Source organism: Pipistrellus hanaki (genome assembly GCF_964339955.1).
Source record: "Pipistrellus hanaki genome assembly, chromosome: 10".
NCBI lineage: Eukaryota > Metazoa > Chordata > Mammalia > Chiroptera > Vespertilionidae > Pipistrellus > Pipistrellus hanaki.
In genome coordinates, this window is record NC_140512.1 from 35864988 (window position 1) to 35884365 (window position 19378).

The window sequence follows — 19378 nt, forward strand, 5'->3', positions numbered from 1 at the left end:
TAAAATGGCAAATTGTCTGTTACATAGACTTTACCACAACAGGAAAATATTTTCAGTGAAGCTAAACTAAAACGTAATCTGGGAGAGAACCTGGAAGAAACCTCTTACGAATCTTGGCACATGGGACAGTGAAGATACCAAACATAAAAGCTGAAAACAATTGCTCGCAAACACCTGTTACTTGAAGTAGCGTGGGTATTGCTGTTAGATTGATGATATTCGGTGGGGGAAACATGGGTTTATAGGTTGTAAGGTATTAAGCACACGTTGTTCCTGTGGATGATGCAGCCTCCTGACTGTGAAAAGGTCAATGGTCTGGAAAAAGGAGGTTGGGGCTTTCCATGGTGCTAACAAAATAACAATATATTAGGTCAGGTTCATAAGCAAGATGGCATTTATACCCCTTTCTTTACTGTTTGCACCTCAGGTCAAGGCAAAGCATAAATATCAGAGGTAAATCCCAAGGCAACCATGTTTGCACAGGTGAAAAGCTCACTCTGCAGTCACAGGAGGGAGAGGAACCAAGAATCCCTCCCCACGCAGCCTCTGACCAGCAAGACTCCCGGAGAGAAACACTGAAGGGACCCTCAGAGCCGCTACCAGGTGCTCCCATTTCTGTTGCGGCGACCAGGAACAGACAGCCAGGCTAAAATTCAACCAAAGCAGGTAAACGTTCATGAACGCAAAAACTACAGTAAGCCAATGAATGCTGGGCCTGGCATTTCTATAAGTTATATAACAATAATCTCATGGATGTTAATGATGGACTGTCTTCCATCAGCATCCAGACTTGTCTCTGTGAAGGTATTGAAAGACGAAGTAAACACTTGTATGTTCTGGATCTCCCCATTTCTTCTCCAAGGATACCAACCAAACAGAGAATAGGACCCTCTTTTAATCCAATCAGTTCTCCTGAGCTACTATTCGGAGCTTTGCTCAAATCACACGGGGATTCTGCTTGATGCCACAGTGTGACAAATCACATCACCTCGTGACTGCGAGCTAAAAAGGCATTGACACACTGCAAGAACAGACACTGGAAGTGGAAACAAACCAAAGAGAAAGAATGGGGGAAGGAAGGAAGACAGAGAAAAAACGTAAGAGATGAGTCAAACTATACTTACAACTTTCAGCCTGATAGTCTGGCACAAACTGCTCATCATTGTCAGGTACCTGAGCTGAAGGGAAAAAAGAAAATTAAAAAAATAATAATTAAGAGAAAAACTGCCAAGACTTAAGGAATGTCAAGTAAGATCTTCCATGCCAGATATTTTTAGGCTGGGATAAAATTTATGGTTATTTTGCCAATTAGCCTCTATTTAAAGTGGGATTGGCAGCAATACTGGAGAGGGGAAATTTCAGCAGCATCATTGTTGTCAACTAGAAAACATGTCTGTCAGAAATACAATGGTGGCAGTCCCTCTGAATCTCACCTGCCAGACGGAAATAAGAGAGACATATAAAGTAAAAGAAGCCATAGAATTTCTATCAGCTGCAGTGTTTCTTTATGCGAGTAAAATATATGCCTTGGAATAAAGGGTATTTCAATTTACCCACTTCAGGGCTTAAGCAGCCATTTGAAGTAACCATATAATTCTTTCAAATAATGTGCAGTTATTACATCTCTCAGGGATTCTGCTTTCTAGAAATTGTCTGATTTTGGCAAGTTCTATCTATTGCAAATTAGACTATCACAATTAAAAATGTTTACCCCAAATTTGGCCAAAATATGCAACCAAGTTTCTTAAATTATTGTCATCTATTTTGGTCCTACATTATACAGTGTTATAATTCAATGACTATGGTTATAACAATGCAAACAAACTCCATCTTTTCATGCAAAATATTTTCCTGTTACTAGTTAGAATTAACACAAAGAAACATCATTATTTCATCAGTCTTTAATGTCAAACAACTTCCCTATTTTTAGCAGGGGAAGAATTACCAAATAGCAAGGACTTGCAGCGATTAAAACACAAGTAAACTTTTTCACTTCTATAATATTTTCATCATGGTTGATTGAGACATCAAAAAAGCCTGCTCCAAATTGACAGAATATTACAAAAACAAGTTTTCACATGACACTAATGTGCACACTCACACATATATAACCACATAAAATAGAAGTGAAGTAACTTTTAATTTGGTAAAAATGTAATGAACTATCATCCTAATTAATTTCAGTTGTATTAGCTAGTATTACTTTACTAATAGTATGTGATAGTGAACCTTTTTATTCAATCAAGCCATATTTAAACAAATGTCAACTGATTTTTTTTTAAGAGCCTATTCTGTATGGGGGATGAGTACTAACGTAATCATTCTGTTGAGAAATGTTTTGTTTTGGTAATTCAATTAAGAAAAAATTGAACATGAAAAATAAATTCTATATTTAAAAAGCCTAATAAGAGAGGTTTACCACATACGTACAATTAAAGGCTCTGTTTACCAGCTTATTTAATAGTATTTTTAGAAACAGGATTATTTGGTTAAATAAAATTTGTGATATTAAGAACAGAACCAATGGTAATCTTGCCTATTATCAAAATATACGGAGTCTGACACCCATTTTATAAAAACTTTCTTCTGGCCACCAATATTGAAACTTATTAAAGACAAATCTCATTCTTGGCCACAAAACGAAACCAAACCAATTCAGGGCGTTTTCCAGATTAGAACTGAAGCCTGTTCCTTCAGTCTATGTTTGAAGAAGGGCATTCTATTCACAGTCCATTACTATCTGATACCTAACTAGTAAAAATCATGCAAACTTGAAATCACAGTTTCGTGACTTGCTGGCTACGTAAACTGTAACATTTAACCTCAGTGAACTACCTTTTACTCACCAGCTCCATATCGGTAATAGAGATTTCTGGTGAGGATTAAATGAAATAGTCTGAATAAAATGCCAGACAATGCCAGCTACTCAAGAAATGTTGTTTTCAACTTGCCACCATCCATTCATCCCCCCCCCCCCAACAATAAAACTGCTTCAATCATTACAAGGCAGGTTTAATATCTTGACTTCTAATGAATTACATTAGGCATGGAAAAAATTAACAGCTGAAATTTGTACCTTGGCATGCTCTTAGCTACAAACATCTCTCTTGCGTTGCAGGGAGCTTGGGTTTTCTTATAAATGCACAAATTATAATGAGAAGAGTGCCCTTTAAAATAAGCCTCCACACCAAAAAAATTACAAGAATGTTTTTAATATCTATTTAATAACTAACAGCAGGTAGACAGGATCAAATCCTACATATTTTTCCAATCATATCCACATGTTTTGGTTATCCTTTTCAATTAACAGCTAAATAGACATAACTATTGAGACACAAAAATTATCAACCACAACAATTATTATGCTGTTAAAAAGCCAAATACTTACAAGAACCTAATAAAAATGTAATATCGCTTTACAGGAATACTAGTTAAAAATAGCCCCTGAGTAACGAAAGTATATTGGTAACTGAATATGCTAGCATGAATGTCCTAAAGGCCAGACTTTTTATTTATTTTTTGTTTTACTATGAGAAGAGAAAGTCGCAACTCCATGATAAGGATCACTTCCAGAAAGGGCGCACAAATCTCTGATGAATGTGAGCTGTGTGATGGGAAAATGGATGCAAAGAAAAGGCACAACTTGAGGAGCAGAAGAAAACTAGAAGTCTACAGAAAATAGCTGCAGACTAGTAATTTGTAAAAAGAATAAAACTTGCTATTTCTGCTCTAACTCTTCAACATGCTGAATAAACACTTCACACTTGTGCTTGAACATATTACAGAATTTTAACAAAAAACACATGACTCACATATTTCACAGAAGCTGATCTTCGGAAACTGAATGGGCCCAGTGAAACAGCAGGCCACTTAAATAGACAGAGGCTTACCTCTACCTCTCATATATAGAGTAAAAGGAAAGCAGCTAACGAAAAGCACAAGTTGGATCCGGACAAGGAAAATATGACAAAGTATTGCCACACTCGTAGAATACATTTCCTTTCTTCCCCTCAATGCATGGGAATTCTGTGAAGCAGCACACTATAGAGCTGCCTGAAAATTCGTGACAAGTCATACTAATGCCAAAGTGGAAAGTTAACAATAGAGGCCAACCTAAAGAAAAAAAAATCTTAAGAAGGGGTATTTTTTCCCAACTATCGATGATAACTACGCTTGGAATAATCACCTTCGAGGAATGAAAATGTTTGCACACGCTCCGTAATTAAAGAGGAGGAAAGAAGGTGGAAGTATATGCCCAAAGACCAATAAAAGGCTTTCAAGAAGATGAAGCATGTGGATGTTATTGGTAATAGCTGGAGCGGCTCTATGGGATCATTGAACGTTAATAGATAAGTTGCCATCAAGTCTCAGGACTTCTGCTTTCAAAGGAGAGTATCTGCATCCTGCTATTGGCTTCACCTAGATTATTATCCAAAGTTGCGTGTGTCTTGTCTGTCTGACTCTCTTCTGTCTTCTCTCTCTCTCTCTCTCTCTCTCTCTCTCTCTCTCTCTCTCTCTCTCTCTCTCCTTTTACTATATAGCAACATATATCATGATAAAGAAACTGATGAAAACAGTCATCATGCCACAGAATTACTAACCCTCATGCTTCATTTTAATATATTTTCTTAACATTTCCCCGGGGAGGATGGGGGGCAGGGCAGTTTTTAGTTTGCTTTTATTTTATGCATAGTTTAACCTTGCAAATGGAATAATAATCATTACTTAAGAAAAGGTGAGCATTTACATATTTTCCAAGGTTGGCTGCAGGCAAGGGAAAAACAAACCAAAAAAAAAAAAAAGCCACACCTTTTTCTTACAAACAAGGAGCCTGTTGGGTTTCTCTGAAAGCCAGAGAGAAAAGTGGAAAAATTACAAATGAAACAAACGTCAAGTATCAAAGGGGTTAATCTTTAATTAAAACCAGTTCTATCCACTGTAACAATGACCCGGAGCCAAACAAGGCGGAAGATGTATGAGTCATTCTTTCTGCCCGTGAATGAGACAGCTGATCTCCTCAGCAATTCCTCCAGACGAGCAGGCAGAGCTGGAGTTCTGCCTCCATTCACAAAAACACAGTCCAGCATGAGCCATGCGGCCCAACCGCAATCTTTTCATGTCACACCCTTCTGCGGAGCGAAAGCTAGTCAACTTGAACTTACAGTATAAACACTGCTTTCTCGCTCTATCTCCAATACAGTTCAGATCCAGGAAGGTGCACGTTTAAAGAAGTGACAGGCTTAAAAAATGAATTCCATAGATTTATTCTCCCTACTTCGTAGGGAACGTGCCACAGATCCGTAAATGCACAAAACTAAAAAGCAAGGAAGGAAAGAGGCAAAGAAAAAAGAAGGAAGGAGGGAAGGAGAGAGAAAAAGCATTTTGAAAAATGCCTTTTTCTTTTGGCCTGTTATTCAAAGTTTCTCTATCCCAAGATTTTAAGAGTGCTGCTAACTTTGTAGCATTTCACTCTGAACGGAGGGTTAAAAACAACTTTCTCCGAAGAAAGGAAAAATTCTAAGTAAAATTAAAACAAGAAAATCAACCTTTGCACAGTGGTATTCTGTTTAATGCTAAAATGAAGCTTCAGGCCATGGAATAAAATAATCATGAGGCCACTAAGCCTGGGTTTATACCACATCCGCTTTTAACATTAAAATGATTGCTCCAGTGTGTAAGCATTAATTAATGCAGAAGTATAAACATATCCAAACAGATAAAGGGGCTACTTCCCCAGGATAGAAACATCATTCAGACTCGCTCAAGATATCCTGTATGTTCTAAAAGAAAGAAATCAGTAAGTTTTAGTTGTCTTTTAGTCTAAAACTGGCTTCAATTTCTAACTCCAAATTGACCTGTAGTGACTGAAAAACTTAAGGATCGCTCAGAGCTATTTCTTGCCAACTATTTTCTCTACAGAGGTCTGATGGTGGTGATGATGATGACGATGATGGTGATGATTTTCTTAACTGCAAGTTTATACACAGGTCAAATGGAATCCAGTTATATTATAAACTCTAAGAAATTACACATTTTCAGGAACGGAACTGGAAAAGCTTAGCTATATTTCATAAACATTTATTATGGCCCTCTGGGAAAACTATATTATAAGCTACAACCTATCCAAATTCTACTCTTGAAAAACATTATTTTGCAAGTAGACCTTAGATGAAAGGTATTTATTTGATTTCAAAGAACACTTTAAAATATAATCCATTATTACTCTACCTGCTCTATCTGCTCTCTTTTAATCAAGTACAAAAGATAGACCTTTCTTTCACATTTCAGAGAATTTCCTGGTACAATACAAAGAGGAGTAGTAGCCCTCAAAAAACAAACAAACAAAAAACACCCTTGTTCAATTCTAATAAATAACATAGACTTCCATGCTTTAATGCTTAAATTCTCAATTCCTTTTTTTTTTGTAAACCTCATAAAAATAATGCCATTTTAAAGCTTTTATTTCCTACCGCCTCACCTGAAAACAAACAAACAAAAAAAAACATTCAAGAGCACATCCAATTTGTTCCTTTTTAAAAAGTTACAGCATACTTTTTAAAACATTAAAATGAGTACATTGTGATGGACTACTGTTGGGTGGCAATATGTATAAGATATTATTTAAGAAACTTCATCATTATAAATGTCTCTACTTTTATGTCAACCTGATTATTTGAAGGTCAAGTGGGAATCAAAAGGAAAGAGACAGAAAGAAAAAGAAAAACAGCCTTATCTGCCTGCTGTAAGGACCTCTGGTGTGGAAAGGTGGTTCTTGAAGATGAAACTCTGCCTCAAGTGTGGTGGCAGGGTGAGTCCTGACTTAAGACAATACCACTGGAAAACTGCCCTGATGGCAGCGAGTCGCTGTTGACTTTTTTTCCCTAACGTTACTCATGAAAGGGAATCGCAAGAACATCTAGAGCCCCAGTAAAAACAACATTCAAAAGTTGCTACGTATTTACATTTAATCTACATGAAATGTATAACTTCTCTTTTCCAGTGTGTTAGTAGGTAAGCTTTAATAACAAACTTTAGAAGAATGCAATCCTTTTAAAAGTCAGTGTTACATCCTTCTCTTTCTGTCAACCCCCCACTTCTCCTCACCCCTCCCCACTCCATACACACAAAAGGGTCCATTTAACTATGAATTTCTAGGATACCATTCGCTGAAGCACCACTTAAAACAGGTTGTTAAGAATAAGACATGACTATGATGTTGACAGGATTGATATTTGAACTCATTATTTCATGGGATCAAATAATTGAAATTGCCTTTCTGTCAGTAGCAATCTAATTCAAAAGACAAAGAATCAATAAAGAATTGTACATAGTTACAATTACAATATAAAGCAGCTATAGCAAAATTTAGAAATAGGCACATTCTTTTTTTGTTACTGTGTCACTGGAAACATTGCCTTTTCAGTTTTTTTTCAGAATGAAATGCAATTATTTTAAATTGTGGGATCTATGTTAAAAATCTTTCAACTATAGTGTTAACTGCGGTGTCAGTACTTTGAAAGTTATATTAATATAAAGTGATAGTATTCACAAACATATTTTTGATCTCAGGAAATGAATTTCTTTCAGAATGGAATTCTATTTTTAGAGATAACTTTAGTGAATTGAGAAACAACTAGTTCCAACCCCACCCTCTAATAGTCCTGCCTTATCCCAATTTCTCCTTAGACATAAAACACATTTCTTACTCCATAAATAATTTACCTAAGATTAACCCATATGTGGCAGTTTGGGTCTAACTTAAAATTTTCCTATAGGGAAAAACAAACATGCTAGGATATATCATCTTTCAAGTACATAAGGGCTTTGATAATTTCTTAACACTATTTTCATATGACACATGACAACTAACTTGACTCTCAGGTCCAATAAGATTTTTGGACCTGTTTAACTTCTCAGTGGGATTCTAACTCATGGAAGAAACTGGTTAATTGCCAATGATCTTTTTTAAAAGGGTCAAGATGCTTTAAAATTCCATCGTCAGTTTCTTGGCTACAAAGCATTATAAAAAGAAATATGTAAACGGTTCATGTCAGCCAATTTGGCAATGGTTTCATTTCTGGATGTCCAGAGGGACATAAATGGACAAATCCAGCTATGAAAAAAAACTAGTGTAATTTTGAGAATCTCTTCTGCGCTAATATTGTTCAAGATACCAATAAATCAAGTTAAAATGCTAACACAAATATAATTTTATATATATATTTGCTAAAAATAAAAATATGCAGTCTACTAACAAATATCTCTCCTCACTATTGTATTCAATAATCAGGTTAACCACTTTTTTGCTTATAGCATGATAGGAGAAATGAATGTAAACTACTTTGAAAAAATTGTATCCATAATGTGTTCATAGAAGCCCACCTTGGTATTCAATACAACAGTCTGAGGACTAATTCCCAAACTTACTTAACCTTATGAATTCTTTTCTAAGTGAAAGTCCATGTTCCTTCAAATATCTGAGTCATTTTCTAGGTTTATTTTATATAAAGCTAACTCTTCAGATTTGATTTACAGGTATGTGAATAACTGAGAATAGTCAGTGCGGAGTTTGAAAAGGTAAACTCAGACACATTATGCAAATTACTTATCCGAGCGACAAACAAACAAGTTGAAAGTAAAAAAAAAAAAAAAAAAAAAAAAAAAAAAGTAATAAAACTGATTATAAAATGGTAAGAGTCTGTCACAGATTCCACATTTTAAAATTCCAGGAACAGAGTTGCTATGCACATTCAATATCAGCCAGCAAGTTCACTGACTTGGAATCAAGGAGACTTAAACATCTTAAAGAACAAACCCGGCTTCCAGGACAATTTAAATGGATATTTTTAATTATTTTGGATAAAGTGAATAAATTCCTTCATAAATATAATGGTCTCAAAAGCTTCAATTTTGCAAACTAACAGTAAAAAGTTAATACAAGAACCTCTGTGCAATTTTTCCTTGAAAAAGTTACGTTAAAATATATGGCTTATGTTGCAATAATAAGTAGTCTATTGCAAAAAGTTTCATTTACAGAGACAAGCAGAATGACCTTTAAATATAACTAAAACTTTTATTAATACTTACCGTTCATTAATATACAAATACAATCACCCTTTTGGAAGGACTACCAGGAAAGCTATTTAACTTAAAAGGTTAAAAAATATTGGAAAAGCTTTTTGCAGAACTAGAATATCAGCAAAACAAAGAAACTTATTTTACATGCTAACAGCAACTTGATCAACTGAAAGCAAGACCACTGATAAAACACAGCAGTCAGCCCCAAATAGCAACAGAAAGACTCAGCTTCCATTTAAAGAGACCCTCTCTCCTCTTTTAACCATCTTAAAAATATGTTCCAAAAAGTGCATGAATCCCAGATAATGTAAAGACAGAAAAAAGAAAAAAAAAAAAGAGAGAAAAAAGCAATTATACACAGTACTTAAGTACCTATAACTGTCTTTGTTTTCCACCAAATACATCCTAGGATAAACTTAGTATTTCACAAAGCCAAAAGAAAAATTTCAAATTATGAATACCGACAAAAATCCCTCACCATTAGGCATTTCCCAAGTTGTATCAAGCTGTACTGAAGCACTGTCTCACTGTGCCTGTAAAGTTTCCACAATGCAAGAGACAATAGATTGCAACACAGATTTTTTTTTTAGCAGAAAGTAATAAAAAAATAAAAGCCATGCCTTTAAACGTCCCCTTGCTATCTTAAATAAATCCCTCATAAAAGTAACATCATAACCAAGGTCAGTTTCAACAAACATCACATAACAGTAACAAACAGAAAACAGCTTAAAATTCCTCAGAGCCACAAGGATTTCTCCTCAAGCCATAGATTTCCTAAGTATTGGATACACACCTATGGTTCTGTGCTGTGAGCAAGGTGGGAAGAAGACGCTGGCACTTAAATCCTGAAGCATCCCGTCCCGATGAGCCCAGAGAAACTAATTTCTGCCATCAGAAAACTCCACCAGAACACCAAATAATGATATGCGCTGCTCTAAAGGAAACAGCTAGCCGGGTTCTGGCTCTAGGAGGTCTCTGGAGGTACAATAATATAAACCTGATCAATTGCAATTAAAATCTGAACAGAGGCTGAGAACTTGAAGTCTTGGTGCATTAGTTCTTGCCAAAAGCAGATGTGATTGTGAGCTGGAAGCAATTTCTCCTGGTAATTTGTGATGACACTGGGTAGTGCAGCCCCAGATTCCCCAAAGACAAACTCATCAGAGGCTCTAATGTATGCATGACACATGAGGTGGCTCTTTTAGAGCTCAATTAATTGGGCTGAACATTAAGACAGCAAGTTCAGGACTCTCCCTCCCCGCCCCCCCCTTCTAGAGTTGCTTTCCCCCTCCTTTTAAAGCATTTAAAAACAAAACAAAAAACTTACCTTCTGCAAGCCATGTTTCCTGTAATTGACTTAGGTCTTGAAAGAGTTCTAAAAAAAAAACAAGTCAAAGGAATAAAAGATTTGCAAACCTTTAGGTTTCATTACATGGAAATGTTTGTCATAAAACTTGCATATATCAACTTAATTGGGGGGGGTCAATAAGAAAACATAATTCATGACTTACAGATCTCAATAATCCTGCTCATTTTGGTGGTTATGAGGCAATACTTCTTTAAGAAATTCTTCTGGTCAACTACATAAAGTCAATATCCCCCCCCCCCTTTTTTTTTTTTTAAATAAAAAGCTCAGGAACACCAAACAGCATATATATAATAGGATTCAAAAAAAAGCTTAGGTAAAGGTATGTCCATGGAAAACCTTTTCTAAATATATTCAACTCTTGTAAAATAGAGATAAGTTTAGAAAGACTGAAAGGTATTGTATTTATATCAGAGATATAATAATACATGGTATAAATCTCAAAGTACTATGTTTTTCAGGTTCAATGCCTCAAAGAAAAAAAGGAACAACTTTTAAATGCAAGTGTTTAGAGGAAAATTTCTCTATTAATAGGATTACAAAAGTCAAAGAAAGATAATTCCCTGGCACCTGTATATTTCAAGTCCAAAATTTTTCATTCTGTCATAGTGGGGAGAGAGGTGTCCTATAATTATGAGGATTTGAGGAAGTTTCAGAATTCAATATACTTTATCTAAATAGCCAACTGAATTTTTATACTTAAATCTAAGTTTATTAATAATGCTCCCATATGGCTGGAATAATTTATAATAGATTGACTTCCTATGAACAGTTCATAAAAAGAATCTGGAACCTAATTTTCCAAATAAGTATTATAATTATTAATTAGGCCTTAATTATAATTCAGTGAACACTTTAAGACCTATAAAACAAGATACAGGACCTCACCATGGAGTCTTCAAAATCATCCATGAAAAGTTTTATAACTTTATATGGTTTTCGTGTAAAGGAGATGGAAAAAATTAAATAATCATCTATATTGTTTAACTTCTAATAAAGAAAGTAGCAATTAAGCACTTTGCATAGTTGCTTAATTGGTCCCAATGGGTTGGATTTTTAAAATTGTTGCCTTAATGTGTGGGGTTACTTATATGCCATATGCACAAGAGTTTTTACATATAAAAGAAGGATGCCTCTGTTAACTTTTTATTTTCTTCTTTCACTAGTTTGTGACAGGGCCTTAAGAGATCCCCCAGTGCAAACTGTCACTCGATGTTAATTGCTCAAAGTAAAAGTCTTAGTTAAATACAGTCATTTGAACTTTTATTATTTCTAAGCTAAGGTTGAACTGCTGCTCTTCTTTATGACTTACAGATCTCAATAATCTGTAAAGACGGGAAGGGATTCGCCCCCCAATCAAACCTCACCTTCTGAATCATGAGCCAGATCTCTGTTAATGAATTTTCTTTTCCTGACATTGGTTGGTTTCTCGTGACAATTTCTCCCACGCTGACTCTACAAAGGGAAAGATAAAAATCCTTTAAAAGAATGTAAACCTCAGAAGTCACACACAAAAATACACATGCATGCATACACTTGTCTAGAGGATCCTCTCTCTAAATAAAAATCAAAGTCTATGGCATCGATTCTAGTATTCATTTTCTACGTTCATTTCACAGTGAAAGCTTATGCTGAAAATTCACAGCCAGGTTAGTAGCTTCCCAGTGTCGATCCTGACGTACTATTTGCTAGTCATATATCCATGGTATCTCAGCATCAAAACAGCATTAAGCAATGATACTTAAAGTCAATGATTTCAGGCTGGATCAAAACTAGATTAAAATACAATGGATTTCATTCTGATACTCCCCATCGGAAACAAAAGAAGAAGAAGAGTGGTGAAATAAAAAAAAAATTATATATATAAGAGAAAATAAGGGGGTGGGGGGGAGAGAAACAAAAACAGCCCATGTAAACAGAAAGTGTCAGCATTTGTCTCAACTTCATTCTTTTCAATGTGGCAGACAAACCCAGCCAAAAACTTTGAGTGCAGCAGCTGCTGCTGCCCTCCATCTCCTCTTCCACTTATCTTGGGCCCTTTAATCAGAAAAGGGAAGGTCTTAAAAACAAAACTATGCCTTATCCAAATCACTGAAAGGTAAGCTCATTGTGAAGACTGGGCTTCTAGAAGCAGAGTCGCCCTACAGTGGCAACAAAGCAGATAAAGTATCTGCAATCCCAACCTCCTTGCCCCCTCCTTTCCTCCCCCCTCCTCCTTCCTCCCCTCTTCCCCTCCCCCGCCCCCCCCCCCCCATCAAGTTCATAAACAGCAACTCTGGAACTGATCACTCACATTGGTGACCATGTAAGGCACTTGCTGGTCATAAAATCCATCCATCCTGCTGCTCTTCGCAGATCTCAGCCCAGTGTTTTATATTTGGAGCATTTAGCTGCAGATTTCCTCGGGATCTGGACTTCTATCAACCTAGAGGGGAACAAAATGGCTTTTAGGCTAAAAGGAGTGGGGGGGGGGGGGGGGGGAGACACAAAACCATGAATGAAGCTCTTGAATTTGCATAGCTAATTATCCTCCGACTGTCCCATTCACAAAAAAATAACCCTCAGTACACCAGCCTCCTTCACCTGGATAAAAAAAAAAAAGAGAGAGAGAGAGAAAGAGAGCCTAGAGAGTTCACAATTTACATATTTTCGGCTGTAGCAAACATCCGAACCAGAGGAGATGTATTTATTTACACTCTCGGTGTTTCCCTCCGCGGTCGGTTGCAAACCCCGGGCAGCTCTGATTCGCAAACGTGTGCAAAACTAGCAATGGCGATCCACGAGAGACTCGCTTTGCACCTAACGGGACCAGAGAGAGACGGAGACACCTCTTTCCATCAGGACAGTTTTTGCAACCCACCAGCCATGCAATCGCCGGGAGAGACATAAAAAAGTTGCCGGAAAGACCCACCTGAAGGCCACGCCGGGCGAACCGCTGCACACAGTCCCCTCCAAATTTAATTTTTTTTAAAAAAAAAAAACATTAATTATGGCCCCGCTACTTCCCCCCTTGGAAGCCAAAAGCGCCTCTGACAAGAGCTCAATTTGGTGGTTTTTCCTCTACTTCTCCTCCAGGGGCCTCCAAGCCAAACTGATGGATCGCTGCCTCCCATTGGCTCCGCGTCTCTTTCACAAGATCGGGTTTCGGGCTGTCAATCAGGCGGCTGGCGCCCCCGCTCCTCCCGGCTCCCCCGCGCCCCTCGGCCCGGGCGGGCGGTGGGGCGGTCCGGTGGTCGGCCGGTGCTGGGAGGGCCAGCACAGGGTCCCCCGCCTGCAAACGCCAGGCAGGAAACCGGCCGCCTTCCCAGCCCCAGCCCGCCTCGCAGGGTGAAGGCGCCGGGGACCCGGAATCCATGTGTGCCCGGCCTGCCAGCTCCCCTTCCTAGCGAGCCTGGTCCGTTCTTGGGCTGATTTGCTAACGCACGTGTTTTTTGTTTTTCGGTCCAGGTGCATACCTGGAAGCGGGATCCACTCACCCCTTGCCTCCTTCAACTCGCGCTTCCCCCTCCCTCCCCTCTCCCCAGATCGCCAGCCTCCTGCCCCCTTCTCCCTCCTCCCCCCCTTTAACCTGATGGGGAGCCCACTAGCTCTGGAGCTGCGTTCCCGCTAAGTTTTTGGCCCGAGATCCTTTGCCTTGTTGTTGTGTGTTGCTGTGTATGTGTGTTGTTGTGTTGGCTTTATAACACCCACCACCATCATTATGGTTGATTAAAGGCATTGTTCACGGCCCTGCTCAAGGAAGGCAAGATCCAAGTCCTTCACGGGACAGCACAAGAAGGAATCGATGGGGTCCGTGCCTGGGGAAAGCAGAGACGTTGTTGCTTGTTGGGAGGGGTTGCGTTGGGAGGGGAACTGGGGAGACCACGGAGCCATCCAGGTGAGAAGAAGTATCCAAGTCAAACACACCCACGTGCACCCCCTGGGACAGGGCGCTTCCAGTCCACCTGGCAGGTGGGGAGGCGCCGGGAGGGAGGGGCGTGCTGGCTCGGATGTCCCAGGGACCCGCACGTTTCCTGCGCTTTTGTTATGTGTACACGGAGACAGAGGGTGTCACTTACTGTACTTGGTGCTTCCACTTCCTCTTCTGCTTTTACCCAGCCACACAGCCCAGAGAGTTGGGGAGCGAGCCGAGAGGATGCTCGAGTTTCAAGGGCAATGACTAAGGATTTAAAAAAAAAAAAAAAAAGGGAGGGCTAAAAAAAATAATAATAATTAAAAAAGCTCGGAAACCACTTGCCCTGACCCTCCTGTGGGGCTGGGAGCTGCAGAATCGCTTAAGAAGCCATGGCCCCACAGGACAGGGGAGGCCCCGGGGATGGGACCAGGGACTCAGGAGCGCTGAAACTCACTTGTGATCCTTACAGCGACCAGAGAGCTAGAAACCCAAGGACACCTCCTGCAGCTGTTGCTTCAGTTCTCAATTTTCTACTGGGAAGTTTCCTTCCTTACATGGAACGGTATGGGGACGCATTGAAAATGGAGTGTGAGCCCACAAGGCTCCACAGCAACCAGAAGGAGAGAGGTTCCTGCTTAATTTTTTTGTTTCCTTACTAAGTTTTAGAAAGACGTATTGCTAGAGAAATAAATGGGGGCAGCAAGGACGGAAGTGCAGTCTGAAAGGAGTCCACCAGAGCAGCCGGGGCTAAGGCGCACCACCTACAAGCATTTTGAGCGGGAACTGCACTTGAACCCCAGCCAGGGAGGGCTTCGGGGTGCAGCCAGACCTGGAGGCTGGGATAGGGGGGCTCCTGGGTACTGTCTGAGGGTGCAATCAGGCTGGAGGGCCCATAGCAAGGGGTGTCCCGCCACCCAGCACTCCGGGGGAGAACCCAGCCTCTGTAATCTGAGCAACAGTTTCCAAAGACCTTCTCTGCAGCTGGAGCCTCACAGGTATCCAGGGTAACGGGGAGGGGGCGGAGCTTAGGCTTCAGCCAGCGCTCCCCCCACCCCGGGGGCCCTCGCCCCAGCCAATGGCACGCCGCGGTTCCCAGCCCATTGTTGTTTGTTGCTGACCCCGCAGCGCTCCGCTCAGGGATTGGCCACCTTAAGGAAGGAGGCGGGGCCTCCCCCGCCCCCACGGCCCCCCCTCTCAGCTCCATTCACAAAATTCCGGCCTCGCCTGGTCACGTGGTCGGGGGGAGTGGCGGGCTGGGGGGGAAATGACACAACAAAGGCCCAAGTTTCCCCAACCACAAAACTTTTTTTTTTTTCTTTTTCTGATTTGCAACCTTTTCTCCATCCTGTCCCAAAACAAACGCTAGAAGAGGAGAAAAAAAAAAAGGAGCCTTAAGTCTGGGAGCAGCAAGAAGGGGAAGAAACATCGAAATGAAAGGAAAGCTCACAAAAGGGGGATAATTCCAGGGTGCACTGCATACCACGGGAAAAGCTGCGAAAGGAGACAGGGAGAGCATTGAGGAGAGCGGGGCGAAAGCCTTAAGCACAAACCAGTTAACTTCTGATTCATGCTTTGGGAAGTGCCAATAGGAGATGGGTTTCTATTTTCCTCGTTTAATGTTGTGTAGTTCTCAGTTCTACCTTCGATCTACTGTTAACTTTTCAAAGCTTTGAGGAATCCTGCAGGTTCGCTGGCTGACAGTTTTAGTTTCCATTTCCCAAACCGGCGCGCGCGCGCACACAACACACACACACACACACACACACACACACACACACACACAGGCCTCTCAGAGCACTCCTCCTCCCCACCCACTGGCAGCCCGCAGCAGTGCACCAAACCCCCATTTACTAGGTACGTATTTCAGGGGCTCCCTGTTCCCCTTTGGACCCACTAGGCCTTTAACTAATGGATCTTAACAGTAACAGAAAAGTATGTTATATGAATTACCAGCCAGCCAGCCTCACTACAGCTCAGGTTTGTTCAAACAGCGTGAAAATTGTGAGACAAATGCGCCCTTCTGGCAAGGGAACTGTTGGACCAAGCCCTCCTCTCTCTCCCCCCTTTCTCTTCTGTCTGTCCTCTTTTTGTCCTGTTTGTACTTGATACTTAATGAGACACCAACTTTTAGTTTAGCTGTTGGTTATCTTCTAGGCTTGGCACTGGGAAAGCCAAGAGACCTAGAGGCTGAAGACACTGGATGGGCTGAAAGTTCATTTTCCAGAAAATGTTGCCAATGTGGGGAGAAAAAAAAAAAAAAAAAAAGTCTACAGAAGAGTCTGTCCACTCAGCGGGACATCAGAAGTTGTACAAAGTTTCCACTACTTTAGAAAGTGAGTCCCTGAAAAAGCAGCTTAGCAAATGCCATCTTGAGTGGAAAATTTCGTGTTGGCAGGTGTTCAGGCATAGAATGGCAGAGCAGAGGCCAAGAGGCTTTGACATTTATTTACTTGTATTTTGAAATCCCATTTGGGTTTTGAAATAAGAGCTCTTGAGAGAAAGCCTCCCCCCACCCTCCATAAAAAAAATATATCATTTCTGAGTTGGGAAAGTTTTAACCTTGCATATAAAACTATTTAACTCTTCTTTTAATATATATTTTTTGTTGTTGTTGTTGATTTCAGAGAGGAAGGGAAAAGGAGAGAGATAGGAACATCAATGAGGAGAGAGAATCATTGATTGGCTGCCTCCTGTAGGCCCCCTATTGGGGATCGAGTTGGCAACCCTGGGCATGTGCCCTTGACCAGAATCAAACCTATGACCCTTTGGTCCACAGGCCTACACTCTGTCCACTGAGCCAAACCAACTAGGGCAAAGTTATTTAACTCTTTATAGTTCCTTTGCTGTTATGTAATCAAATCAAATCAAATTCATTAGTGAGTTTTCTGCAGTTAACTTATATTGAAACATTAAAAATGCATGTGTTAAACAGATCAAATTTCTAAAAGCTGCAAAAAAAGGAAGAAACCTAAAGTTAAAACTGTATTATTTGTTTAAATAGTTAATATGATTAAAATATAAAATTCATTCAAATTGGATTATTAAATAAAGAAGTAACTTTTATAGACTATATTTTTAACGAATACTATATAATGCAAATTGCAAATGGCCTAGTTTGCGCTAAACTACATCAAATAGATAGGGAAAAGGTAGACTATTAAATAGCCAAATGGGTAAAGAAAATGAACAGGTGCCTATAATTCCAAAGGAGAAGTTAGAGGCCTGACAGAATGGTAAGGAATAATTAATGGTTTCCTTAGTTCCCTTCAGGGAGGGAAGCAGAGATTTGAGAGGAGGATAGAGCTTAAGAAAAAGGTAAGGATAACAAGGAAATGACACTATGTGGGTCCCACTTTCAAGCCTGCCATTGTCAGCTGGGGAATACCCACAAATTCCCAAGAAAAGGAAATACAAACATGTGATTAAAAATATATATATAATTCTTAACTGCACTAGAAGTCAAGATATACATTAAAAAAAAAAAGAACATTTTTATAGCATCAAGTTGGAAAAAGCATTTTTAATACACAGGATTGTCAGTGCTGTGATAAGGACACTCATAAACTGCTGGTTAGAATGTGACTTTCTGCTACCTTTTAAAGTAAGTTTACAATATCAGCTTGATTTCTTGTCCATAATTAAAACAAATTCACTAGCTTTCCAACTAGATGGGAGTCAATTCCTGGTCTCCAAGACCTCTCCTCCTCAGGCAGGGGACTGACACTGGTGGTCAGCTGGCTTGATGCCTGACACAACCAGCCAATTTATCTTGCAGTTAGCATCTCCCCACTGAGTTCAAAAAGTTACCAGAGGGAATGGGGTGGGAGGTAGTAAAAGAGAGCCAAATATATGGTGACAGAAGATGATTTTACTTTAGGTAGCAGGCACACAATGTGACAGACCGACCATGCATCATATAAATCTACATAAACTCATATAATCTTATTAATCAATGTCACCCCAATAAATTTATTTTTTAAAAATAAGTTAATAAAGCTAAAAAGAAACAAAAAAAAAGGTTGAACTTAGCCATTCAAGGAGAAGAGAAAACGGTGTTTGATGAGAATGCCCAACAATGAATTAGTCTCAAGAAAGTAAAATAGAATAATGGTCCAAAACAGCAGTTTCTGAAAAGGGGAAGAAAAAAAAAATGCCCTCACATCCATCACTTCCATAAGAGCTAGAGAGTCTTCCCTGAATGAGGGTCACCAAAGCTACTTAAGTCAGTTTCTTGGTATTTGAAGAAAAATATGTCTTTGAACTTTGTGATAGTGATTTCACTTCTTTGTGATCTTCCTGAGGTCCCTTTTATATTTAAAATGTCCCTTTTGTCCAGAATTTCTTCTCAACTTTAAAAATAACCATTTGACTACAAGCATTTCATGTGAGCACATCAAAGAAAGCTACAAATCTTTGTGTCTGCATGACACATCCTAAATAAAACTCAGGTTTTCATCTTTGGTCCCCTTTTGTATTCTAAATTAAAAAAATCTCTCCCTGTTTCTATTGCATCAAATAATATTGATGATCATTGGTTTGTCAAATATATTTGGGAGCAACACAGTCTGACCAGAAAATAAATTATTTATGAATGAGTTTTGACCTGTTATGAAAGCATTGTGTCTCACACTCCTGACAAGGAAGGCATTCAGGAACAACTCCATTGCTTCAGAAATGTGTAGGACTGAGACCTAAAATAATCTTAGCATTTAGAGTAAAAACAAAGATATTCTTTCCTGTTTGTGCACCCATATTCTCACACCCACTCCTACTGAAATCTCCTCAGAATTCCTAAAATAATAAGCATTATCAGTTAAAATAGGGGAAAAGGCCATGGCATTCATTATAAATAGCTTGTTATTTGAATCCTTCATGATGTCATGGGAGATATCAGTGCTTAGATTCTGGATAACTTCATCTGACAGCAGGAAGAGGCATCAATAGCTCATCTACTCTGTTATCAATGCCTTAACTACTCTTCTTATTTTCTACTACATGGAGCCATACTTAATAAGAGCTTGTCAATTCTTAATTAAGCC

The 19378-nt window shown here is 39.3% G+C and overlaps 1 protein-coding gene across 5 annotated transcripts in view; it reads right to left on the reverse strand.

Moving 5' to 3' along the window:
- Positions 1-14621, reverse strand: part of ETV1 (ETS variant transcription factor 1) — an 88011-nt gene extending 73390 nt beyond the window's left edge. The window contains exons 1-5 of one of the 5 annotated variants that reach the window (XM_084897109.1): positions 14503-14621; positions 12738-12869; positions 11812-11899; positions 10406-10453; positions 1125-1178 (exon numbers count right to left, since the gene is read on the reverse strand). In XM_084897109.1, coding sequence (XP_084753235.1) covers positions 1125-1178; positions 10406-10453; positions 11812-11899; positions 12738-12782 — 235 coding nt within the window. In that variant the 5' untranslated portion in view covers positions 12783-12869; positions 14503-14621. Of the gene's footprint in view, positions 1-1124; positions 1179-9871; positions 10049-10405; positions 10454-11811; positions 11900-12737; positions 12870-13138; positions 13158-13355; positions 13723-14502 lie in introns of those variants that run through there. The other 4 variants (XM_084897108.1, XM_084897110.1, XM_084897111.1 and 1 more) reach the window with 4 other exon arrangements.
- Positions 14622-19378: the final 4757 nt, after the last annotated feature.